The 26,964-nt window shown below is 38.9% G+C and overlaps 1 protein-coding gene across 1 annotated transcript in view; it reads right to left on the bottom strand.

The window, feature by feature from the left end:
* Positions 1–215: 215 nt before the first annotated feature.
* Positions 216–26,964, bottom strand: part of LOC136874853 (uncharacterized) — a 189,243-nt gene continuing 162,494 nt past the window's right edge. Inside the window, exons 5-6 of the mRNA XM_067148533.2 lie at positions 25,368–25,480; positions 216–553 (exon numbers count right to left, since the gene is read on the bottom strand). Coding sequence (XP_067004634.2) covers positions 326–553; positions 25,368–25,480 — 341 coding nt within the window. The 3' untranslated portion in view covers positions 216–325. The remainder of the gene's footprint in view (positions 554–25,367; positions 25,481–26,964) is intronic.

The following is a 26,964-nucleotide window of genomic DNA, read 5'->3' as shown; positions in this document are numbered from 1 at the left end:
AATCGGTCTGATCCAACCCAAACAGTTCCCTTTTGGGATGAATCTTTTACCCTAGACTAAGGCTGATATTTTCCAACAAGTCATTGAAACCATTTCTTAGTGATGCCCCTGAGTGAAGGGTATTTGAAAGTAATAAAATCATGATTGTCCATTTGGGTTTGATGATATGTTTATAACATAATACTGTATATGCTTCTACACTATTGCCCATTTCTCTATCACATCTATTAATTTTCATTGATATGCTCCATTCTTGAGTGACTAGGACTGTACTGGTACAGATGAGTTCAATGATTGTCACTATTTACACATTGGTACAGTGAAATCAAACTATCACTGAGTGTCTGTTACTCTTCTTGTGGGGACTGTACTGTTCTAAACATTCAGGTGGACTGTTCAGAGCACTGTAATCTATGGGGAACATCGTTGAATACTGTGCTCCAGCTTGACATGGGCCAAATAAGAACTGGCCTGGTCCATGTGGATGACGTCCAAGGAGAAAGTTGGCAAAACATAAGTGGAAGATGTGATACTTCAGTGGATGATCTCCATTCTGAAACAACAGGAGAAAATATTAAATTAGGTATATTGTATAACAAGTGTGTTATGAGCAATAGGGAATTTGTACAGAATATGCATCATTCTTTTCCTCTATATTGAACAGAGCATAAATATCAATTTAATCATGAAATGAAAAAAGTTAAATCAATTTTGTTAATTGATTAACACTTTCAGCACTACCATATTTTCACATGGATACTGGCAGTGAACTGAGTCTTTTTCCTGAATCTGAATACATTATTACACAAAAGTGAAACATAGTACATATCTGATTTTTGTATCACATGAATCAGTCACTACTGATCTGCATTTAGGGCAGTCGCCCAGGTGGCAGATTACCTATCTGTTATTTTCCTAGCCTTTTCTTAAATGATCGCAAAGAAATTGGAAATTTATTGAACATCTCCCTTGGTAAGTTATTCCAATCCCTAACTCCCCTGCCTATAAACAAACATTTGCCCCAATTTGTCCTCTTGAAGGTGTTAGCAAACCAAAATGAAGATGTTAATCAGGAAGTACATATCTAATGTAATTTAATTATACTAGTCTTATGAAAAACATTTTAAAATATTCAGGAAAAAACTTTTACATTCAAGTTATACCAGTAAGCCTGCTCAAACAATAAAAATGAATCATTTAATGTGGATACATAAGCCACAAATAAACACAATTACATCTGAAATACATAATTTACGTATTTAGGAATAGTTTGTTTTGGTATAGTAGTCCAAACATTGGGCTATGCACAATACAACCTTGCACACCTTGCACCACCTTCTACTATCATCAGCCTGATTCCCTTCGTCTAAACTAAAAAATAAGTCAAAATTTCTGGAGAGAAGTATTTCTATGTATTGTATTCGGAGTAAAATAATGCAGCTAAAAACTTGCTTTCAAAAGTGACGTAACATATAGAAATCGTGCCCAAACTGCCACTTGAAATGTTATCTGGTTTGTAAGCAGAGTATTTATCACTGTCATCTATTTCTGAACCCACTTCTTCTGATAAAATATCCAAGATATCACTATCATTGAGTTGGCGTGAGAACATATTTGTACAGTAACACAGCTGACAGCGTGACAAATTTGGTGCGCTCAGCACCAGGGACATTGAGTGCTTAGGTAGAGTCACAGAAAGGAGAAAGTACCCTCATTATCGTTTCAGTGTGAACTTCTTGATAACTGCTGCATTCTAGTGGACACTAGATAAAATAAAGCAAGGGACGGGAACTGTAGGGATACGTGCAGCTGCCTATAAACACATGCAAAAATCACGTCCGTATGGTATACGGGCGCCGCCTACAGCCAGGAAAGTAGTGCGCCCGTATGTCATACGAGCATAGTGTTGAAAGTGTTAAATCATTTATGATGTAATAAGTTTGATATAAGAGTAATTTGCATAAGTTTTATGATATTCACTTTTTCAATAAGCAAACCAAGTAGCTTATCTACAGTAAACAATCTAATCAGTGTCCCCAGCTAGGCTAGGGGCCAATGATGAAGCGTCCTGAGCCAGACTTTACTTGTGGTAGGTTGTCCAGTTCTTTTCCTATCCTCTTCTAGCCAACAGCGCTTGGGTACCCATCCAAGTGGTGACCACACCCAATATTTCTTATCTTCAGAGATCTCACAGGATCTGGTGTTACAGCGTTGATGAGGACATTATTTTTTATGCCCAGCTTTATTTTGTTTGCAAGCAGAAGTTGAGTTAGCATAATTTCAAATGAAATTTTCAAACCAATATTTTGAGTTATTTCCTGTAAAGATTTTATTTGTTGTTGTTGTTGTTTTGTTTCCTGAATATCATTGGTCAAAGAGCTAGATCATCAGCAAATTCTAGACAGTTCAAATGTATGTTATCATTCCGGGTTCCAATTTTTATGTTTTTCGAGTTCTGGAACCATTCCCTCATATCTTACTCTAGTGCACAGTTAAAAAGAAAAGGTGACAATCCGTCACCCTGTCTTAAACCAGTTGTTACCAAGAATGGTTCAGAAAGTTCTCCTCTAAACTTAATTTTAGAAATTGCGTTAGAATAAGTTCAATCAATTTGATTAGCTTTGGTTGAAGTCCGAATTGTCTTAAAATTTTTAATAATGATGGAGTTGTAGGCTTTCTTGAAATCTATAAACGTTATTGAAAGGGGCTTGTTTTGTTTTCTGTAATATGTCATGACTAGCTTCAAAGTTGTTATTTGTTCAGAGCATCTTCTCCAAGGTCTGAAGTCTCCCTGGTATTCACCTAACTCTTGATCAAGTCGTTCTTTAATCCGATTATATAGTATCTTAGAGAAAATCTTATACGTGCAGTCAAGGAAGGAAATACCTCCATACGTGTCTGGACTACTTCTTTCACCTTTCTTATGAAATGGATTAATTATAGCTGTTGTCCATTGTTCTGGGAATTTTTCTGATATCCAAATCTTCTGTAATATCATATGGAGGGATGTCTAAGTTGCACTGTCGGCATATTTCCACATCTCTGAAAAACCTGGTCTTCTCCACACGCTTTGTAGTTCTTCATTTCCTTAAGCACAGTTTCAACTTCTTTTGCTGTAGGTGAGTTTATATTTTCTGGTTTAGTTTTTATCGGGATATGTGTATCAGTTAATAAGAGCTTTTCAGGTTCATCACTGTTCAAGAGCTTGTTAAATGCTTCCGCCATGATTTCTGTGTTTTCCTTATTGTTATGCACTATTTTTTTCATCTTTATTTTTCAACAATAATGTTGAGGGTTGAATTTTTGCAATTGTTTACCAAAGGCTTTGTAATCATCTCTACAATTGGTTTTGTAATGATTTTCCTCAATAGAGTTTAATAAATCTTTTTGATATTTTCTCTTAATTCTTCTAATCATTTGGGTGAATTCTTTTGTGACATTCTTGAGGTTCATTGAATTTTCTTCTGTTTTGTGGGCTTGAAATTTCAGCCAAGCTTGATGTCTTTCTTCATGCATTCTATCACAATCAGAGGTCCACCAGGCATGTCTTTTCCTTGGATTTAATGGAGCTAGATCTTCGTATTCTGTTTAAGAATTGGTATTAGGTCATCTGAATTGTCTGTTAGTCTTGTAGTTCCTGTTCTTTGCCGATACTGGGCATTCTGGATTAACTGATGAGGGTCATATGTCCTTTTCTCTCCAGCTCTATTTCATCTTTTTATTCTTAATGGAGTAATTTTAATCTTGATTTTAACTAAGTAATGTTCTGAACCAGTGTCTGTTCCCCTTAGAACTTTGACATTGTGGATTTTCTTGTGAAAGAATTTGTCCATACATACGTGGTCTAACTGCCATTCTCCTTTTGTCCAATGAGGATGTTTCCAAGTTTTAAGTTTGTGTGGTTCTCTTTTAAAGTATGTAGATTTGGAGATTAGTCCATGGGTTCTGCAAATTTCTATGAGTCTTTGACCATTTCTGTTAGTATATTTATGAGGAGCCCACTTTCCTACTACATTTCAATACTTATTTTCCTTACCCAGTTGAATCTTGATGTTATTCATACTTATTTTATTCATTATCTGATCAAGGAGATCCCAGAAATTATCAACTTCTTGTAGAGTTTTTGTTAGGAAATATTATTATATTAAATTTTACAGTATTACCAGCGGCTGTACGCATTTTTCACTGGCTTATTAGTTTCCTTGAGAGTGGTGGTGTCCGACCCATGATAACGGGTTCTATTGCAACCAACAACTAAAAACCTTAAAGAGACCGGGCGAGTTGGCCGTGCGCGTAGAGGCGCACGGCTGTGAGCTTGCATCCGGGAGATAGTAGGTTCGAATCCCACTATCGGCAGCCCTGAAAATGGTTTTCCGTGGTTTCCCATTTTCACACCAGGCAAATGCTGGGGCTGTACCTTAATTAAGGCCACGGCCGCTTCCTTCCAACTCCTAGGCCATTCCTATCCCATCATCGCCATAAGACCTATCTGTGTCGGTGCGACGTAAAGCCCCTAGCAAAAAAAAAAAAAAAAAAACCTTAAAGATTGCATTTCATTTTTGCAGAAAAACGATATTACTCCTATAACAGTAGCCCTGCAATGTCTTCCTACAAGGGTGTAGAAGTAAACGGGAATGAAATACCAGCACTCTGTTATCTATACAATCTGTATAATCTGTATATGTGTATAATTAAGTCAGAAGTTTGAGGTGAGGAAGTATATACGATGGCTAATGCATGGCTGTTCATTAGCAGTGGCAATCTGATGGAGCGAAGCCTAGCACACCTATTCCCCCCTCCAGTCCCTGCTCCTATCAGACATTCAGCAGCAAGCTGTGTGAGGTGAGGCGAGGGGAGAGGAACGCAACACTTGGACTGTGATATCAGTCTCTGATGGCTTGCTCTCAGAAATACAGACAACGGTTTTCCTCATTGCTTTCAATTTTTGTAAATGGAAAAATATGTTGGATGCTTCCATTATAATATTCTCTAGATTTCCAGCCTTCTCATTTGAGGTTTAGGCTTCACCGATAGCCGTGGTAGCTCTCAGTATACGCTACTGCCCGTGTTGAGACCTTAACCCAGAGGCTAGCTGGATCTCCAACAGATCCACTATCAGCTATTGTTGTCCAGGCACCACTGAAAAGTCATACTAGGGAGGTGAGGAGCGATATACTGTAGTATCTGTTCTTTTCTCAGTGAGCCAGAAAATACTGTTACATATCAGTCTGCCAAGGTCACTGAAATTCATACTCCAGCTGATGCCATGAATGACCACTGTCACACCTTTTATCAAACGGACTTACTGTAGGTGTATCTCTCATACTTCTTCTACTTTCCTATAAACTCAGACAAATGGGAAGTAACAAACTTATCGTAGCCCGTTGCAGAAGATAGAGTGAATTGGAAATATTATATCTCATTGTGGCAGATGATAATGTGTTAGATTATATTCAGATATTTAGTGTTATAGACTTCAGACTTGTTTGATGATCCATAAAGAGAGTTTTGGTACCAGTTTTATATCTATATATTTTATGGTTAATCAGGATTTGGATCAACTTAATGGCCATGTAAATTATTGCACAGAGCACCTCCCTGTGTGGATCATTCGCCGGCCTGAGTGGGTCAGGCGGTTGAGGCGCTGGCCTTCTGACCCCCAATTTGGCAGGTTCGATCCTGGCTCAGTCCGGTGGTATTTGAAGGTGCTCAAATATGTCAGCCTCGTGTCTGTAGATTTACTGGCACATAAAAGAACTCCTGCGGGACTAAAATACGGCATCTGGCATCTCCGAAAATCATAAAAGTAGTTAGTGTGACTTAAACTCCAGCTTGACACAGTCCGAATAAGAACTGCAACATGCAGACAGCCTAGACGACATGAAGTCAAAATCCGAGGCCATATGATTTTTTATTATTGTTGTTGTTATTATTATTACTATTACTACTGCATTGTGTAGTTATTCAGTCTTGATACACTATTCTATAGATTATTTTTCATTTTAAAAATAAATACAGTATTATAACAGTCATTTACAGTGCAAAATATATTTGGTATTCCTAACACGGCAAAAGTATTATTAATTACTAAATTTATAGGTATTTCTTGTTATTGAACATGACAGGCATTCAGCCCAAATACATGTTCACAATGCAATAATAATAATAATAATAATAATAATAATAATAATAATAATAATAATAATAATAATAATAATAATAATAATAATAATAATAATTTTTTTTTTTTTTTTTTTTTTTTTTTTTTTTTTTTTTTTTTTTTTGCGAGGGAGTGTGGAAAATCTTTCATAAGACGCTTGTGAGGGTCCGCACTCAACAAGTGTGTGGAGATTCTTACCCACTAAAAACCACACTCCCTTTTCCCACGACGTTTATCTCCGCCCCGGAACCGCTCTCGCATTACTTCAGGGCGGATGTCGTGCTTAATGCATCTTGTGCTTCATCTTCCTTCTTCTGCTTTACTATCTGTCGTAATCGTCCAGGTCCTTCTTCTTCTGACGCAGAATATTTTCTACGTAGACTGCCACCTGGTCCCAAGATTCTCGACTTCGTAGCATTACTGACACGACCCCTTCTGGCGTCAATTCTCCGTGCATAACTTCTAAGCATCTTCTTTGTGGCAGCCAATGAACACACACAAAGAAAGTATGTGATACGTCATCGATATCGCCGCAGTATATACACACCGGACTAGTTGCTAGCCCTAGCCTATGAAGAAATTTTCGGAAGTATCCATGACCTGTCAGGAACTGTGTGAGATAGTAGTTCACTTCACCATGATTTCGGGCAACCCATACGCCCAGAGAAGGTATCAGTCTTTTCGTCCATTTCCCTCTGGAATCATCTTCCCATCTTGTTTGCCATCGTTGCATTCTGCGACTATGAGCCAAAGCCTTTGCCCTTTTCCTTCCTAGCTCTTCTTGTGTGAGCCAAATTTCTTGTCTTTCGAAGGCCAACAAGTCAATGGGAGCTACTGCTGCTACTACTAGAATCGCGGGTTCTGATACTGTGCGATATGCGCAAGCAATTCGTAAAGCTGCTCTCCGTTGTACAGCCGCAATTCTTCTCCGATATTTCACAATTTTTAACGATTCAGCCCAAATTTCCGAACCGTATAGCAGTATCGATTGAACAATTGACATGAGAAGCCGCCTTTTACTAGATATCGGTCCCTTGATATTTCCCATGAGTCTGCTCAGTGCAGTCATGGTTTTCGCTGCCTTATCTGTTACCTGTTGGATGTGGTCCCAATATGTAAGCTTAGTATCAAGCGTTACACCAAGATATTTTGTGCTCCTAGTTGTTTCGATGGCTATCTGTCCGATCTGCATCGGTACAACAGTATTAATCCTTTTCCTCGTCAGGAGGACAATTTCCGTTTTGTGATCTGCGAGTTCTAACTTGTGATTTATCATCCATTCTTTGACACGTCGCATCACCTGATTCAATTTAAATTGAGCCAGCTCTAGGTTTCGGGTTACTATCACAGCAGCCACATCATCAGCATAACCCACAAGTTTTACATCTTCTGGCATCTCCAGCCGTAATAAATCATCATACATGATGTTCCAAAGGTGTGGTCCGAGAATTGAGCCTTGCGCTGCACCAGCTGTGAGCCGTTTTCTTCTCTGACCGTCTTCCGTGTCGTATAACAATGTACGGTCTTTCAAATAGTCTCGCAGTATATACATGAGATATTCTGGTACCTTGAAAGTTTCTTCTAGAGCTTCCAAAATATCACTCCATCTTGCCGAGTTGAAGGCATTTTTAACATCTAGAGTCACAAGAAGCGTCAGTTTCCTAGAATAATGATTACCCGTTTGAGCTCGTTCTGCTGTCTTCACCACTTCCTTCACAGCATCTAGCGTTGAGTGACCTCTGCGAAATCCATGTTGTTGGTCGGATAGGTCGCCAGCTAATCGGACTGCTGCTAGTATTCTCGGTTGTAGAAGCTTCTCTAAACCTTTCCCGGCAGTGTCCAGCATACATAGAGGTCTGTAACCCCCAGTTTTCCCTTTACTGATCAGAACCAATCTAGCTATCTTCCAACGAAAGCTAAAAATTCCGGCTTTCAAACAATGATTATACATTCTCAACAGCAGTTGAGGACATAATTCGGCTGCCACCTTTAGTACTTCTGCTGGAATACCATCTGGACCAGGGGCTTTCTTATTTCTAAGGGAATTAATTGCTGTTATCAATTCTTCAATTGTAAAAGGTGGTACATTGTCTAGTTCTTTCTCGGCCTCATCATCAATCCTCTCTGCATGATCAGGGAATAGTGTGTGTACTATTTCTTCCATGGTGCGTGGATCCATGATAGGGCTTGGTATCATCCCGAATTTCTTCATGACAATTTTATACCCTAATCCCCATGGATTTTCATCCACTTCCTTGGACATTTCCCACCACTTGTCGGCTTTACTCTTTTTAATTGTATTTCGCAGTCTTTTCTTCATAGTCTTATACTCTACTGAGAGAGCTGGGTCGTTATGTCGTGCTCTTTGTGTCCTTCGTCTGAGTCGCAGGCATTGTTTCCTCAACTCAGCAATTTCTTCATTCCACCAATATGCTGGACGCTTGCCTCTCCGTTGTTTGATTCTGGTCATTGATGCGTCGCATGCTTGCTGTAGGAGTCTCATGGTGTGTTCCACGCATTTATTAGCAATAATGCTTCTTTTGCCTCCGTGACATGTATCCGTCATACAATCCATTCCATTCTGTATTACTTCATGAAATTTTTCTCTGTCCATAGTGGCTATGTTCCATCTTTCTGACTTGGGCGTGGTAATCCTTAGGTTCGGAGTCTCTTGAAGTACACGAAAAGTGATATACTGATGATCGCTTCCAGTATATTCTTCAATTACTCGCCATTCAGTTATCCTAGACGCAATGTCTTCAGAAGCAAAGGTTACATCTGGTATGGTTCCCTGACACCCTGGTCGCCGAAAGGTTGTCACATTACCAACGTTGATAACCATTAATCCCAATCTCGCGACCATCTCCATTGTACGCCGCCCTCTAGAATCTGTTTGAGGCATGTTCCATTCAACTGCTTGGGCATTAAAATCACCAGCAACAACTAGGTTAGTGTTCATCCCTTGCAGAGTATCTTCAAGCCCATCTAGTTTTGTCTGGAAGTCAGAAATAGCCTCGTTCGGGGTAAAATAACAGCTGACAATAATAATAATAATAATAATAATAATAATAATAATAATAATAATAATAATAATAATAATAATAATAATAATAATAATAATAATAATAATAATAATAATAATAATAATAATAATAATAATAATAATAATAATAATAATAATAATAATAATAATAATTGCTACCTCAGACTACAGGGGTAACACTAAACAAGGCACAAACACAGTTAAAAAGGGAAGGTAAGAGTACAATGCACAATATAAGAAAACACTACACACTCGGAAAAACAGTAGCTAGCATTACGCGGGTCTCCAACAAAACAAGTACGTAACTATCAGTGGGGCCAACTAGTGAACGACAAAACGGGAAGATGGAAGGGCTGGGAACCTACCAAAGGCATGGACATGGCTTAGATAGCGGATTCCAAAATAAATGGCCGTGATCCTTAGATTTTAAAAATATTATTTAAAAGATAAATTTACAAATACATTCCAAGTTACGAGCTATAAGTTCAGTGATATACATAGCTTATTTCGTAGTAGTGTAAACTCAAATTTCAAATCAACTATACATCTAGTTACCAATGCAGTAGTACAATGCAATTTACAGGTTATCCAAAATGTAGCGTACCTAAAGTGATACAGAACTATCAGAGGCAAACCCCAAAGGAAATCCTATTAAACTACAATATACATATTTTAGTGAAACAAAACGGGAATGCCTCGGAAACGAACAGGTAAGTCTAGCTGAAAAACTAAGGCGTCATAAGTAACTAATTTGGTGAATCTAGGCGAGGTTAGGGCAGACTCCTGTATGAAAAGCAAATCGGAACATTACGGAATTTTTAGCAGGAACGGAATTCAAGAGTGCTTACCCGAGGAGAGTGCCATCCCGAAAACCGGGGGACGTCAACCAGATAGGCTGCTCGCAGACGGATAGACCAAGACCGACAGATTTCAGGATACCGAATTAATTCAAACACTGCCTCGCTCACTATATATAGGAATTACTGGCCTTGGAGGCTGCCAATCAGCGTGCACGTGTTCCCTATCGCCACCTAGACTCACCAATCACAACCTTACTTTCAATCGCGAACTTTGACTAACATTCTAGAATACGTATGATCGCGAAAGTCGTATTTTTCCAGAATAGACAGAACACACTTTCTAGAACATATACCAACAAGGTAACACACCCTGTACAAAAGTTATGTAACTTTCTGGATCTTTCCAGGAACTATAGACAGAATTCTACTATTTACAAATGCCTATGTTACAACATTATACAGTACAGGTTAGGTCAATAAAAATAAAACATCATATAGTACTTCGCCAATAAAGTCTTAAAAAAAATTACATTCCACTCATGCTACATAGTTCACTTGTAACAACAACAACAACAACAACAACAACAACAACAACAACAACAACAACAACAACAACAACAACAACAACAACAACAACAACAACAACAACAACAACAACAACAACAACAACAACAACAACAACAACAACAACAACAACAACAACAACAACAACAACAACAACAACAACAACAACAACAACAACAACAACAACAACAACAACAACAACAACAACAACAACAACAACAACAACAACAACAACAACAACAACAACAACAACAACAACAGCAGCAACAACAACAACAACAACAATAATAATCTATATACTAATTTGATACAACTAAAACTAATCTAGCCCCACCCTGTCTTTGTATTCTCCACATAACCACCACAACAGATCATTGCTGTTAGAACCGCTGACTTCGCGTTTCAACAGACTCTGCACATGCCCTTGTTTACTCTGCTGCTTACTTCGTATTCCTTGTTCCCTGACCTACTCTCTCTGGATTCAAGTACACCAATTGATAACAATTGAGGAGTTTGATGGAATAAGGGCGGAAGTGTCGTTACGCCCTTTTTCCATCTAAGTGCAAATTCAATTCTTCCATGTCTGAATTATCTGCCTACAAAATTTCAGATCAATATCTTTCAAGCAGGCTGAGAAATTGCTTTCAGAAGGCGGTGCATGGCAGTCAACTTCCAGCTTCTTTGCTGCCAATTTGTTACAGTGTGTTATGGCTTGCTTGTAGTGAATGTGTTGCTGGAAATTGTTTTATAAAATGAGTGAAATAAGTGAATCAGAGTCGGAGAATGATTTTTAAAGATAGTAAGAAGAAAAGAAATGGTGGTAGTAGTTATAGAAATAAGGAAGGTATTGTATCAGGAAAGAAATTTCAGCCTGTTATTCATTGCTGTGGAAAGGAGTGTAGTGCAGCAGTGACTCGTAATGTCCAAGAAAGTGTGTTTCATCTGTTTTATAGTTCAAGTGATAAAACTCAACACGATGCATTTCTATCAGGATGTTGTCACAGAAAGGAGATTAAAGAGGCACCCAAACGTAAGAGAAAATGTGTGGGGTTATTCATTGCCTGACCAGAGTTGTAAAGTGACTGTCTGCAGATACTTTCTTTTAATTGTGCTCAACATATCAGAAAAGCGTTTGAGAACTATCCAGCAGAAAGTTATTCAAGGAGATAGCTTTAAGGAAAGAAGGGGTAAGCATGAAAATAGGCCCCATAAAATAACGGATGATATTTGGGGGTGTGTAAAGGAGCATTTATTGACCATTCCTCACTCAAATTCACATTATTCAGCATCCAAATCAAGCAAATTGTACTTTGATAATCCAAATTTGAATGTCAATACATTGTTGCACTCTTTAAAGAGTTCTACCAGTTAAAGTATGTTCGAAAAGTCAATATGAAATACCATGCATATTTTAAGTTTTTTTAAACATTGAACTATGCATTCAGGCAACCAAGATCTGACATTTGTGACTTTTGCTGTGAAGCAACTACAAGACTTAAATCGGACAAAAATAGGGAGCTTGAAATTAAGTTACAGCTTCACAAAAGATCTGTTCAAGCTTATTACAAAGAAAAACAGGATGTCATTGTACAGTGTAAGACAGATGATAGTTTGCTATGCTTGGAGTTTGACTATGCCCAAAATCTGTCATTGCCAAAACTTGTGGTTAATGCACAGTTCTATAAAAGACTGTTTTGGTTTTACATTTTCAATATACACTGCCATAATGATGGCTCAAGTGCTTTGTACTATTTCATGGAATTTGACGGTTAAAAGGATCCAAATTCTGTCTGCTCATTCCTCCATAACTTCATATTCAAGAAGCTTCAAGAGTCACCAAATGTTAAGAAAATAGTTCTCTTTTCTGATGCAGCAGGAGGACAAAACAAAAATTTTGTTATGACTGCCTTCTGCACTTGGCTAGCAAAGACAAAAAGTATTACAATAGAACACATTTTCCCAGTGCGTGGCCACTCTTACAGTCAGTGTGATAGGAACTTTGGCATTTATGGAAAGAAGTTATAGAAGATGGGAAATGTCCATTCAAAAGAAGAGTATGTGCAAGTTCTTCAGCAGTGCAGGGAGAAGCCTCAACCACTCCAAGTCTGTGATGGAAGTGAAATTTTTAAGGACAGGAAGACAAATTTAATGGACTTCTTTTATCCAAAGCCAAAGGGGAAATATCCCTTTCAACTCCAGTCTTATGTAAGAATGCAATTTGGTAGGGCCTATAGATGGTACAATAAGTGCATCAAAAACATATTTCAAGGTTTTCACTCCTTTCGTATTCCTAAAGAAATCAAACATTCTGCCTAGAGACATATCTTTCCTTGGACCAATTAAGAAACCAGCTGTAGCTGCAGCAAAGTTGAAAGACATTCAGGACCTGTTGCACTTTCTTCCTAATAAAGTGAAAGCCTGGTATGAAGAACTTTTGGAGAATGTAAAGACTAATGAAGCATCTGATTCTGATGACTCTGAGGTATATGCCCTGGAGTGGAAATAAAAAAGAGGAATAAACTGATGTGTTCTGGGGGAAAAATCGTGTGCAAATTTTTTAGTGTGATATATTATGTGATATGATGTATTATGTATATTATGTATTTTATTATACTTAAGTAATTTCTAGTTCAGATGGTACTTTATTTAAAAATTAAAAGCAAAATTTCAACTAATATTGCATTATTTGTTATGACTTTCTCGGTTTGATGGAAAAAGGGCATAAACCGTTCCTCGTATTTTGGCACATGTATCATAAATTAAATGATTATCATCAGTTGTAAGCAATGATGTGTCATATTAAAAGTATTTTCTACCTCACCATTACAAGTTAAGGGGTCATTTATTGTATTTAATAAGATAATACACATTCAAACATTAAACTCACATTTACCAGGAATGCACTTTTCTGACTTACACCCTTATTCCATCAAACTCCTCAATTGCATACTATCTTGCAATATCGCAATCAGTAAGGCCTCTACATTTCCAACATACCATATCATTCACCTACTCCACTAACTCACCAACTCAATGCTCTTTGTTATCACTTTGTCATCCCCTCTATTCTCTACTTCATCTTCTTTGAATTCACTGTACAAACCTCCATTCCACCTACTACCAACCATTTCATCATACAAACACCAACCACCATACATCTCCAAACTCATAACCTCCTTCATTCTTACCAAAAAAAAATAAGGCTCCAACTCCACTCCAATTCTGCCTCCTTATTCACTCCTCTCACTTTACATCTCTTACACATACACCTAAACCATTATGACTCTCCCTCTTTCATCTTTCTCTCACAGGAATTTTTTACCGCACATAGATACATGTTCAGCTCACTTCTGTCTTCCCATTCCTTGATAATTCACCTTATAATAATCTGCTCATCCCCTTTTCCTAATAGTTTCTGATGTTTGGCACTCAACGAACTATTTTGTAACTTACTCGTTTCTCTACAATTACCTAATAAGTGAAAATTGTCGTTCACTGCCCCACATAGTATACATACTGTCTTATCTTTACCTTTTAACCAACCCTTATTCTTATGTAGTCCCATCAGCCACCATACCAACCCACCCCTGTTTAACCTAGCAATGTATCTAATATTTATCCCCCTTACTTCCTCTACTTTATTAAAAACACTAAGAGAACTTCTTAATCTACTTTCTTCCGATAAATTCTGCCTATGTATATCCCTAATCCTCCTCGAAAGCACCTTCAGTTCTCTGGCTTCTGACTTCATCCACATCTCCTCCCACGTGTACCCTAAGCATCCCTTATACATGCTCTTCCTTTGTTGTTCATACGTGGCTTGTAACACCCTGCCACCCTCTTGTCTCTTCAAATATCTCACTACTCTTTTCACACACTCAAATTCAAAATCTTCCCCTCACATTAATTCCACCCCTGCATTAGCTGTGCACTGGGGGAACCACATCACCGACTTACCAAAATTACTAATGATTCGTCTTAATTCCACTCTTTTTTCATCCAACCCCCATACTTCTGCACCATACATTACGCTACCAAAAACCACCATTCTTAAAACTAACCTCGAAGTTTTATAACTGATACCCGGAAATTTACCCAGCAAGTTTTTGACTGATGCTAGGGTGGCCATCCCTTTGCTTCTCGATCTTCTAATGTGATCATTCCAAGTTCCTTTACTGTTAATAATGACTCCTAAATATTCCAACTTACTTACTTGTTCCAACCTTTCTCCCTGAACAACCCATTTCCCATCCTCCTTCCTTCCTTTGTAAGCCTGGGCGACTAGCATTTTAGATTTATTCCCATTCATTTTCAAGGCCCATTTCTTTGCAAAATCCAACATTGCATTTAAGCTCTTCTCCATCCCTCCTGAAGTTAGCGTCATCAATACCACATCATCAGCAAAAATCAATCCTTGTGTCTCCAACCCATTAATCACCGGCACGGCCCAGTTGTTCACCCACGTGCCCATCCAAGATAGCGTTAATAAATAAAATAAACAATATTGGCAAAAATTTACACCCTTGCTTTAAATCCACCTTAGACTCTAAGGGTCTGCTCAACCTATCGTCTCCGATTTTTACACAGCACCTGACCTTCCTATATATTGCTTCCACTGCCCTTATCATCTTTTCCGAAACCCCCAACCTACCCAATTTCTTTATAGAGCCCCTCTATTCACCTTATCAAACGCTTTGTCAAAGTCAAGTGCCGCTACATACACCTTACCTCTTTATAGGCTCATGTACCTCTCCAAAACCGTCTTCACTATCATTATATTGTCCACTGTTCTTTTCCTTTTCCTAAACACCCCCTGGTAATCTGACAATACCTCATTTCTTTCAGCCCATTCACTTAACCTGTTCACCAGCACCCCTGTGTAAATTTTACTTAAGGAATCTAACAGAGATATTCCCCTATAATTATCCATACTGTTTTTGCTACCCTTTCCCTTATATTTAGGACATACAACTCCTGTTTCCCACTCCTTAGGGTACTCTCCCTCATCATAAATCTTATTAAATAGTTTCACTATGCCCTCTATCATTGTCCCATTTTTGCTAATTTCTTTCCAAAACTTATTATTGGTCCCATTGCAACCGCCCGCTGCCCTGCCCCTGATTCTTCTTGTCACTCCCAAGGTTTCTTCCCTTGTAATTTCCTTGTCTAGTTCGTAAACTGCCACTCTTCTATTCCCCCAAATTACTTCTTCCGCCGTCTCACTTGACCATATCTCCCCCTTCCACCCAAGTAATTCACTAAAATAGTTCACCCACTGCACCTCCTCAATGCTCGTTTTCTCTAGGCTCCTTCCACCCTTAATTATTCTGTTAATCCTTTCCCACACTTTTTCAATGCTGTTGAACTTACATTCTTTATTTATGGCTTTAGTCTGTTCCTCCAACCATCCCTTTTATGCCTCACAAATTTTATTTTTATAATCTTTCCTTAACTTACAGAAGACCTCTCTTTCTGCCCTCCCACCTTTTTTTACTATACTCTCCTAACGCTTCTAGCACCCCCTTCCACATTCCTTCACACTCTTTATTAAACCATTCTTCACCCTCTTTCTTCTTTCTCCTTCTGCCTTTTTCTGTCTGAGCTATCACCTTTATTGGATGTAGCAGCAATTCCAAGGCTTTGTCAATATTATTCTCCTCTAACGCTCCTTCCCCATCCATACTCCAGTAATTATTGTAATTCCTCTTTTGCTACCATATCCCAATCCTGCTCCATTTTCTCTGTCCATTTGTACTTATTATACCCCCTTCCTAGTTCATCCTTCATCTTAATTACTTTCCTTTTATGCTTCTCCTCCCCCCTTTTTAACAGAACCCACACTGGAAAATGGTGTGATTTAATCCAGTCTCCTACTTCCATCCTCCTTAGAATGTCCTCTAACATCCCTTCCGAGCTAAAAACTATATCTATCACACTACCTCCCTGCTCTGTAACATAGGTCAATTTCCCCGTGCTGTCACACTCCATTCATCCATTCAGAATATATAACTTTCCCGCTGTGCACATCTCTAAAAGCTTCTCCCCATAGCTGTTTATCATTTTATCCTCACTTCTTCTACTTTTCAACATACATCTCCCTTCTTCCCTACTATATACTGGGCTCTGTTCCCCTATTCTTGCCTTCCAATCTCCAAATAGCAACATGTCCTCTTCTTCTGCAAACTTCTCTTTTATCATACTAATATCCACCAATAGTTCTTAAAAAGATGCTTATTTGTATATGCAGAACTCATAGGATGGCTATATATAACACTAGATTTATTTATTTTCTTCATCCTTCCCTCTACCCATCCCATGTTAAATCTCATCCATATAGTTTCTTTCATATCAGCCTCAATATCCTCTATTAGTTCACTAATTTCTTCCCTAATTAGTACTACCATTCCCCCTGGGGCACGTCCCTTAGTCCTCTCCTTTCTTCTATATTTATATTTAATCACAAACCCCTTCCATCAAATCTCTTTCCCTATTTTCAGCCACGTCTCCAAGAGTGCCACAACGTCGAAACTTTCTACTACTTCCCTAACCTTTTCATTTCCTAGTTTGCTTATTAGTCCCTCAATATTCAAACATCCTATTTTCCAATATAGTTATTACTTTCCCTCCCACCCGTCTAAGTTTCCTCCCCTATTCTTACTCCTTGTAGTTCTTGCCCCCTCATCCCCTATCTCTATTCCTCCATTTTTTAACATCCTTTGCCATTCCATGCCCTCCGTATCCTCCAACCCCTTACATACTTTACCCCACAAGTATTTTAGACTCCTTCCTCTGCTCATAACAGCTTTACCTTCCTGTCAATCATTCTTCTCATGTCCTTTCTTGCTCTCTAAAACACTGCACTCTGCTCCCGCCAGTTCTTGCTGCTCACCCTCACTCACCCCTTCACTGCTCTGTTCTTCTGTATCCACATGGCTTTGTCCAATTCCACCTGGGTTGACCTCCTCTCCTTCCTCCGCTCCACCCCTAGTTGTTTCTTCTTCTTTCCATCTTGCACTGCCATCACTCCTCTCCTCGGAATTGATGTGTTTGTCCATCTCTTTCAGCTTCGCCACTGTCCGACTCATTGGCTGAATGGTCAGCGTACTGGCCTTCAGTTCAGAGGGTCCCGGGTGGGTCGGGGATTTTAACCTTCATTGGTTAATTCCAATGGCCCGGGGGCTGGGTGTTTGTGCTGTCCCCAACATCCCTGCAACTCACACACCACACATAACACTATCCTCCACCACAATAACACGCAGTTACCTACACGTCAGATGTCGCCCACCCTCATCAGAGGGTCTGCCTTACAAGGGCTGCACTCGGCTAGAAATAGCCACACAAAATTAAATTAAAAAAGCTTTGCCACTGAGTGCTCTCTAACCCATCTTCCATTCATCACCACTAGTCTCTGACCTCTTATTCGGGCTTTTATCCCCTGCTGTCTCGCTCTCCACAGATGTCTCTTCACAATCTTCATATTTTCACCGCCTTCTTTTCCCATCTCTCTTTTCACCCCTACTTTCTGGCCCTGTAAATTGTTACCATTTCTTATCACAATTTCTGCCATTAGGGTAGAGAAAATTTTTGCCCAAAGTGGTCTCCGTCCTTTAGTTTTGCCCACTCTCTGCATATCGTCTCTGTCCACTTCACTGAAATTTATCTTTATCCTATCCCGTATGACCTCTACCACCTTAGAGATTAGATCACTCTTGCTTTCCCTCTCACCTTCTTCCACACCATATATAAATATGGCTTTCTTCATTCTCTCCTGCCTGTACCCCTCTGCTTTTTTCATCATCATCATCTCTTCTAGATGTTTCACTTTCCCTCTTAATAACTCTATTTCCTTCTCATTGTTGCCCGCTCTCTTGTTCGATTCCTCAGTCTTCGTTTCTAACCATTTCTTCATGTTCCCTATCTCCTTTCTCTGCTCTTCCATCATGTCCTTTATTTCTTGTACCTTATCCCATTGACAATTTTCTTGTATCACTTCCCTCACTATCACCTTAAGTGCTGCCAAATCCTCCATGTTGAATTTTCCACTGATATTTGGGCCTGGGTTTAATTCCACCCCCCACCCCCCCACTCCCCCGCCAATAACCAGAAGCACAGCTATCACTGTCGCTACCAGCACCGCTTCACCCATTTTTACCTCTTCTTATCACCAGTCCATTCTTGGCCTCCTTCCTCTGCCTCACCTGCCATTTCCCAATCGCGGCCTGGTACTGCTCATTAGTGACCATGTTCACGGCACGCACTGATTACTAAATTTAGGATCTAAATATTTTAAAAGTTTACTAAAAACGGCTTTGTCCAGTCTATCTGCCCGTTCGTTCTACTGGAATGATTTACTTCATTTTTGTTTTATTCTCTCTGGAATTACCTGCGTGTGGATTATCAGGCACTGATAGGTCTCTCTAAGTTCAGTCAGCTTTGAGTAATCCTAAAATCAAACCACTAAAAGGTCACTCCAATATTTCAAAGGAAGGCTTACCTTAGACCGCAATACATTCTGTACTTAGTGGATTGACACAGTTAAGGAGCTGTATCTTTACGTAAAGATATCGGTGAAGCTAAACGATTAAAAATGACAGCAACTATAGGCAAACCTGCAATTTCAATTTCACAATAAAGAAATCTACAAAAATTCACTTGTTACGTAATTAAGAGGTAATACAAATCTTAAAAGTAAACATTCAAAAAGGTACCTGTACAGTGCATTTTCTTAGCATTCTTTCCTTCTTACCCCAAATAAAGCAAAGACATTTGTGTCCTCACATTTCTCTCTTTCAAGGAACACCTCCATAGGAAGTAAGCAGCATGTACCATATATTTTCAACCAGGTATCAGCTTCCCTGCCAATGTAAATCTCTGTCAAGGCTGGGAATTGAACGCAGTTGTCCAAGAATGGCAGCTAATAGTCCTAACCATTACACTATTACAGAGGTTTTTCCAAATGTTAGGAACTAGTTAATAGAATGAGCAACAATGTACCATGAACTATTTGATTTTACAATGTAAAAGTAATTTATGCACAAGTAGCTGACCTGTAACATAACATAGATGTTCAATGGATGAAAACAATGGAATGAAACTATTTCTTTTCTAAAGGTCACTGGGTCCCTATGCTGAAGGTTTATATTATTCTTGTGTTAAGTACCAAATTATTACTATTATTACTGTTACAGAAATATTGTAGTTTCCAGAGGTGAAAGAAGGTGTGGGCATGAATGGGTGGATACTAAAAAAGTCAGATGATTAATTTAAAACTTTACAATTGGAGTTATATTTCTTCCTTATATCTTTTGTATTTCTTTTCAAATTTTATACTTTGTCAATAAAATAACAAAATCAGGTACAAATTCAGCACCTGAGCTCGGAAGACAATCTAGAATAATCAGATAACAATAAATTAACAATATGACCTTGAAGCTCCTTAATTACAAATTTTACCTGAGCACTACTGCTCCTTTCAATCAACAGTCAAGGAGACGGATCTCCCTATTTTGGCATCAGTGGAAGAGCATTTTTGCTCTACAGATTTACACTTTCCAGGCCTGTCAAAGGCACAACCTACATTTAACAACCTTACCAGTACTCACTGTCTTAACAGTCTGATCTTTAACATGAAATGAATGGAATAGAGGTTAACAGGGGTAAGAAATACCCATTCTACATGGTCTTCGGTAAATACGAAAGGTTAAATTTACTGGCCAAAAATCAAAATGGTAAGGAGGCAAACACTTGCACTCCTTGAAATTTATAAGAAATACATAAAACCCTATTTGGGCTTATGGCCCAATATTAGAGAGGTGAAGCCTATACTGTGGAGGTGACTAGATGGAGAAAAATGTTTAACTTACAGAAATTACTAGATACGAGGGCTATTTTTTTTTTCAAGGTCCGATCGGTCGCGACAGTCAAACGCCCGCGAATATATGATGAACCGCTGCACAGATGTGTTGCGCAACGTCTCTGAAATGACCGTTGTGCGCCTCACCTCAGTCCCGTCAGTAGTGAATGTGCAGCGCGCTCGTAAACATGGCTATAACGATCGCTTCGCCCGCCAAGTGTGAAGTGCGCGGTGTAATTCGATTTCTTCAAGCTGAGGGTTGCATTGCAGCCGAAATTCATCGCCGAATAAGTCGTGTGTATGGTGAAACGTGCATGAGCGACAGCAAAGTGCGACAATGGTGCAGGAACTTTACAGCAGGGCGTACAGACGTCCCTGATGCAGGCGGCCAGGGAAGGAAGCGTGTGTCAACCGATGATCTTGTTCAGCGTGTGGATCAGGCAATTCGAGAAAATCGTCGGTTCACAATTTCTGTGTTGAGTGCTTCGTTTCCTGAAATTTCCAGGTCAGCTCTCTACACAATTGTGAGTGAGACACTTCAGTACCGCAAACTTTGTGCGAGATGGGTTCCGAAGATGCTGTCTGACCGTCACAAAACACAGCGAATGGGCGCCGCTTTAGCGTTTCTCCAACGCTACCATGATGAAGGACCGAATTTTTTGAACAAAATTGTCACAGGGGACGAGACATGGGTTCATTTTGAAACGGAAGAAACAAAAGAGCAATCCAAACAGAGGATGCATTCGCACTCCCCGAGTAAGCCAAAGAAATTCAAGCGAACGCTGGCTAGGAGGACAGCGTTTTGACACCGACGAGGCGCTGCAGACTGGCGTACAAAGATGGTTACAGGCGCAGGCGGCGACGTTCTATCAAGAGGGCATTGACAAGTTGGTACCACGCTACGACAAATGTCTCAATCTGCGAGGCGACTATGTTGAAAAATAGCTGTGATGTATCAGTAAGTGTTACTAATAGAAAAGTGTCAAATTTGTACTGCTGTTTCATTTCGTGACCAATCGGACCTTGAAAAAAAAATAGCCCTCGTAGATTTTAACCAGGCGAGTTGGCCGTGCGGTTAGGGGCGCGGCGGCTGTGAGCTTGCATCCAGGAGATAGTAGGTTCGAATCCCACTGTCGGCAGCCCTGAAGATGGTTTTCCGTAGTTTCCCATTTTCACACCAGGCAAATGCTGGGGCTGTACCTTAATTAAGGCCACGGCCGCTTCCTTCTAACTCCTAGGCCTTTCCTATCCCATCATTGCCATAAGACCTATCTGCGTCGGTGCGATGTAAAGCCACTAGCAAAAAATAAAAAAGATTTTAAATTATAGTCACCTCAATATTAAGTTGAGAGGGAATACAAAAGGGTTCCACATTCTTTATTCCCTGATTTTGGTTAAATTCTTTCGACTTGTTTGAAATTTACTTTTGACAATATAAAAGTTACATTACTAAATATGTGAAACCTTCCCCTCGAGCTAGCTTTGAAAGACTATCACATGTTAATCAGAATCTGCCATTACCTTGAGCTGGTGGACCTCCCGAAGATGGATGAGGCAGCCCCCTCCTCTGTTACGAACACACTCTAGACTGGTGCAATCACAAAAGACAGCATGGCTCACCAGCCCTCAGCTTTTATAGAGGAGAGGAAAGTTCCAGAAAACTCTGAGCCAAGGCCCTGACACACCCCCAATTCTTATTGGTTAATTTAATAAATGTCAGAAAATTTTGATTGGTAGATAAATAAATGTACAAAATTTTTCATTGGCCAACGCCTTAAGTTGGCAGGAAGAGATAGAAGTGTTGTTAACTTTTGAACATCGAAAACAAACACTAAATATTCCAGTTTAGGAAATCTTAACACACAAAATTTATCTTGAATTTTAATAGTTCATCTTCACCCCAAAGGGCGCGACATAAGTTGATAGTAGCGACATCTGTCGAAAAATATTCACACTATTTCAAAAATAAGTTTCAGATTTCCTGATCTAGATGGCCTTCTACAAGGTGCTTAGTTTTAAATGCACGGGTACAATTGTTGTTGTTGTGTTGTTATCATCATCATCATCATCATCATCATCATCATAATAATAATAATACCCTCCGTGGCTCAGACGGCAGCACGTCGGCCTCTCAACACTGGGTTCCGTGGTTCAAATCCCGGTCACTCCAGGTGAGATTTGTGCTGAAAAAAGTGAAGCTGGGACAGGTTTTTCTCTGGATACTCCAGTTTTCCCTGTCATCTTTCATTCAAGCAACACACTCGATTATCATTTCATTTCATCTGTCAGTCATTAATCATTGCCCCAGAGGAGTGTGACAGGCTTCGGCAGCCAGCACAGTTCCTATCCTCGCCGCAAGATAGGGGCTCCATTCATTCTGTGACCCGGTCATTGACTGGAAAACAGGTTGTAGGTTTTCATCATCATCATCATCATCATCATTATTATTATTATTATTATTATTATTATTATTATTATTATTATTATTATTATTATTATTATTATTACATGTTTTCAAAAGAAATTCAATCAGAGCTCAAGGTCAGTCTTATGTATTTATAAATATACAAGCAGCCCACTCAGTAAGTCTTATCAGTTTCAGCTGTCCGGCTCGTTGGCTGAATGGTCAGCGTACTGGCCTTCGGTTCAGAGGGTCCCGGGTTCGATTCCCGGCCGGGTCGGGGATTTTAACCTTCATTGGTTAATTCCAATGGCCCGGGGGCTGGGTGTTTGTGCTGTCACCAACATCCCTGCAACTCACACACCATACATAACACTATCCTCCACCACAATAACACGCAGTTCCCCACACAAGGCAGATGCCGCCCACCCTCATCGGAGGGTCTGCCTTACAAGGGCTGCACTCGGCTAGAAATAGCCACACGAAATTATTATATATTAGTTTCAGCTTAAACTTATGAAAAAATATTCTTGGGTCTGGCATATAAGATTTGCTTTTATTTTTATTTTATAAAAAATATAAAGCAAAAGCAAACTGACCAGAAAGAGACCGGTTGTTTCTGAGTTGTTCAACATAAGGAGCATAACAAATTTATTATTGCAGATGCAGACTTTAGTTTTAGTGATATTATTAGTATTTTAAAAAAAGAGAGATGCTTATTTAATGATAATTTGGTTTTTAAGTCATTTTTAATGTTTTATTTGTTTGACAAGTCTGATATTTCAACTGTAATTTATGTAGAAGATTGAATATTAGATGGTTTTAACTTATTTTTGTTTGTTTGACAAATGTAATATTTTGGTTTTGAAGCAATTGATATAAGGAATTTTAAATCTATATACATAAAATAAGAGTTTTGTCTGTACATTGCTCAGAATTTGAAAATAATAGTATTTCTGTATCGGTCATGTCCACAGTAACAAGAAAATGCATTTTTTACTTTTCCGTAATTTCTGTCTGTCTGTCTATCTGTCTGTCTGTCTGTCTGTCTGTCTGTCTGTCTGTCTGTCTGTCTGTGTGTATGTACATGCATCACGAGAAAAGAGCTGAAGAGAATTTAATGACAATCGGAATGTAAATTCGGGTGATGAACCGCTACAATCTAGGCTATAAATTATTTTAACCACGCTGAGTGAAATGGTAGTTTAGGGGAAGGCCTGAAATTTAATTCTCAAATATTTATGTTATTAGTGGTCGTGTCTTAATGAAAATTGCTAGACAAAGATGGGAAATAATTCGCTACAATATAGGCTATTCACGCTGAGAAAAATGGTAGTTTAGGGGAAGGCCTAAAATTTAATTTTCAAATATTTATTTTATTAGTGGTCGTATCTTCATGAAAATTGGTATGCAAAGTCGGGGAATAGGTCGCTATAATCTAGGCTATCAATAATGTTATTCGCACTGAGTGAAATAGTAGTTTAGGGGAAGGCCTGAAATGTAATCTATATATAAAATAAGTGTTTTGCCTGTGCATTGCTCAGAATTTGAAATGAATCTTACCACACGGGCAACTCGCCTGGTCGTACCGACTGTAACAGCCTGCCTGTATATTGGTGGGAAGTAGCTGGGGAGTAAGATAACTTTCTTCTTTTGCATGCCATTCCCCTGGTTCATACATTTTCTGATATATCTGGTACGTAACACACTGGTTCATCATAGTATTCGAGCTATTCAGTCCCTACTCTGAGGCACTGATTGGAATGAGTAGTGTGCATATTTAATGGAATAATGACAGAGGAGTGTTGACGGCAGTCTGCGACCTGGTTATTCCAGCTCTGGAACTTTGGACTCTTAGATCGGCACCGTAGTACTGTTCGTTGAAAGTGTGCGGTTTTTCATTTGATCGAGTATTTTATATGATAACATTGCTTTCAATCGCTACATTCCTGCTGATTTTTTGTAATGACCTATGTTGAATTCAGTTAGGAAAGCCACCAAGTCAGTCTTTCTGAGAATCCCGTAGTGAAGCACGGGTACATCAGCTAGTATTTTATATAGATGACTTTCTTATATTCAAAACATAACTTATATATTATGAGGTAGTGATAGATCAAGTCCCAGATGTATTTGGTGGTTTAATTGGCCGCTGTCGAAGAGAATGATCAAGGTTCTTGAAACATGTACAGCATTTAGTTATGTCAACAAACAACTTTTAATAGTACTGACAAGGCAGAATTATATATTTAACAGTGTTATCAGTGGTGGATTGATTTAAGTCAATACAGACCATTAACAAGTCAAACCAAAATGGTTAAAATAACAACACTCTTGAGATCTCTCAACATTTTTCACGAGAAACAGGTGCTTGTGCTAGACTCAAGAAATCTCAAGACCCCATCTCAGACTGCCCATCACTAGTATGGACATTAGTGTGTCATCTTGCATATCAAAAGTTACTATATTGATTCTTTTAGATGACCAGCATTAGAAATGATAGGGTTATCTCACAGTAGGCCTAATGGTAGATAAGATATTCAACTTACTGCAGTCATGTTGTTATATGCCAAATCCAAAGTCTCTCCAACAGTCTGTGTGTCAAAACCGAGGAAGGAAGAGTAGAACTCACGTAGTTCATCTCTGGAAATGGTTCCTGTACCTGGAGAGAGAAGAAATTACAGTAAACAGAGAGAGAGAGAATTATTTTAAGGAAATGGGAGTTTGTAAAAGTGGAACAAAGAACACAGGCTAAAACAAAGATAGAGTCCTTCTACTGGTGATCACTGTGAAGGGCATTGTAATGGAAGACAGTTCTATAACAGCAACAATTGCTGCTGTTGTTGTTGTTTGCTACCTACGGTTATAATAGCTGAGTGACATCATTGCTATATTCTTACAAAGACAGCTGTAATTTGAATTCCCGACATTGCAAATACGCGTACATCCAACCCTTGTCCTGTTTCTCCATAGGGTCAGGTATGAAGTGAAATGATCTTCATAGCAAATTTTTATGGTGTCAGACCATATAGACTTGATGCATTAAAGATCATGGCCACCAGGTGGGTTAATAATAATAATAATAATAATAATAATAATAATAATAATAATAATAATAATAATAATAATAATAATAATAATAATATTATTATCCGCCTCTGTGCTCTGTGGTGTAGTGGTTAGTGTGATTAGCTGCCATCACTGGAGGCCCAGGTTCAATTCCCAGATCTGCCACGAAATTTGAAAAGTGGTACAAGTGCTGGAACAGGGTCCACTAAACCTCAGGAGGTAAGCTGAGTAGAGGGGGGTTCGATTCCCTCCTCAGTCATCCTCAAAGTGGTTTTCTGTAGTTTCCCACTTCTCCTTCAAGCAAATACCACGGTGGTATCTAACTTAAAGCCATGGCCACTTCTCTCTTCTTTGTCTATCACTTCCAATCTTTCCATCCTCCTATAAGGGCCCTGTTCAGCATAGCTGGTGAGGCTGCCTGGGAGAGGTACTGGTCCTTCTCCCTAGTTGTATCCCACAACCCAAAGTCTCATGTTCTAGGACACTGCCCTTGAGGAGATAGAGGTGGGATCCCTTGCTGAGTCCTAGGGAAAAATCAGCCCTGGACGGTAATTGGATTAATAAAGAAAGAAAAAATCTGCAAAAAAGAACACCAACGACAAACTATACCTGAAAAATAATTCTATTTTTAATTAAATTGTTTCCCTTAGATATAATCTGGTATAAAATGCCTTATTTCTCAGGCACTTTCTGTAGTTTATTCAATCACAAATTAGTTTCAACAGACTGAAGAACGTAACAGTTATAGATTTTGTCGGATAAGCATCAAAATCTCACCAGAGATATCCTACTTGCCAACGACGTACGACATGGAGTGTTGAATGGTTTTTCTCCCATCCTTCAAAATTCTGACTACCTGTGTCGGGTTTCAACCTGCAATCTTGGGATCTGGTGACTGACACTCTACCATTGATCCACAGATGAAAAATAATGACAATGAAGAAAATAATAGAATACAGTTCCTACAAATAATAAAATATAGGTATTCTGTAATTACTAATGAACACTAAAAAGTAAACCATTCTACTTCGAGATAAGTAAAATATTATGTGACTGATATCACTGCAAATGTCCCAC

The sequence above is a fragment of the Anabrus simplex genome, chromosome 5 (assembly GCF_040414725.1).
Source record: "Anabrus simplex isolate iqAnaSimp1 chromosome 5, ASM4041472v1, whole genome shotgun sequence".
Classification (NCBI taxonomy): domain Eukaryota; kingdom Metazoa; phylum Arthropoda; class Insecta; order Orthoptera; family Tettigoniidae; genus Anabrus; species Anabrus simplex.
Note: the sequence above shows the minus strand (reverse complement) of the source record. Positions and strands in the feature narration are given on the sequence as shown.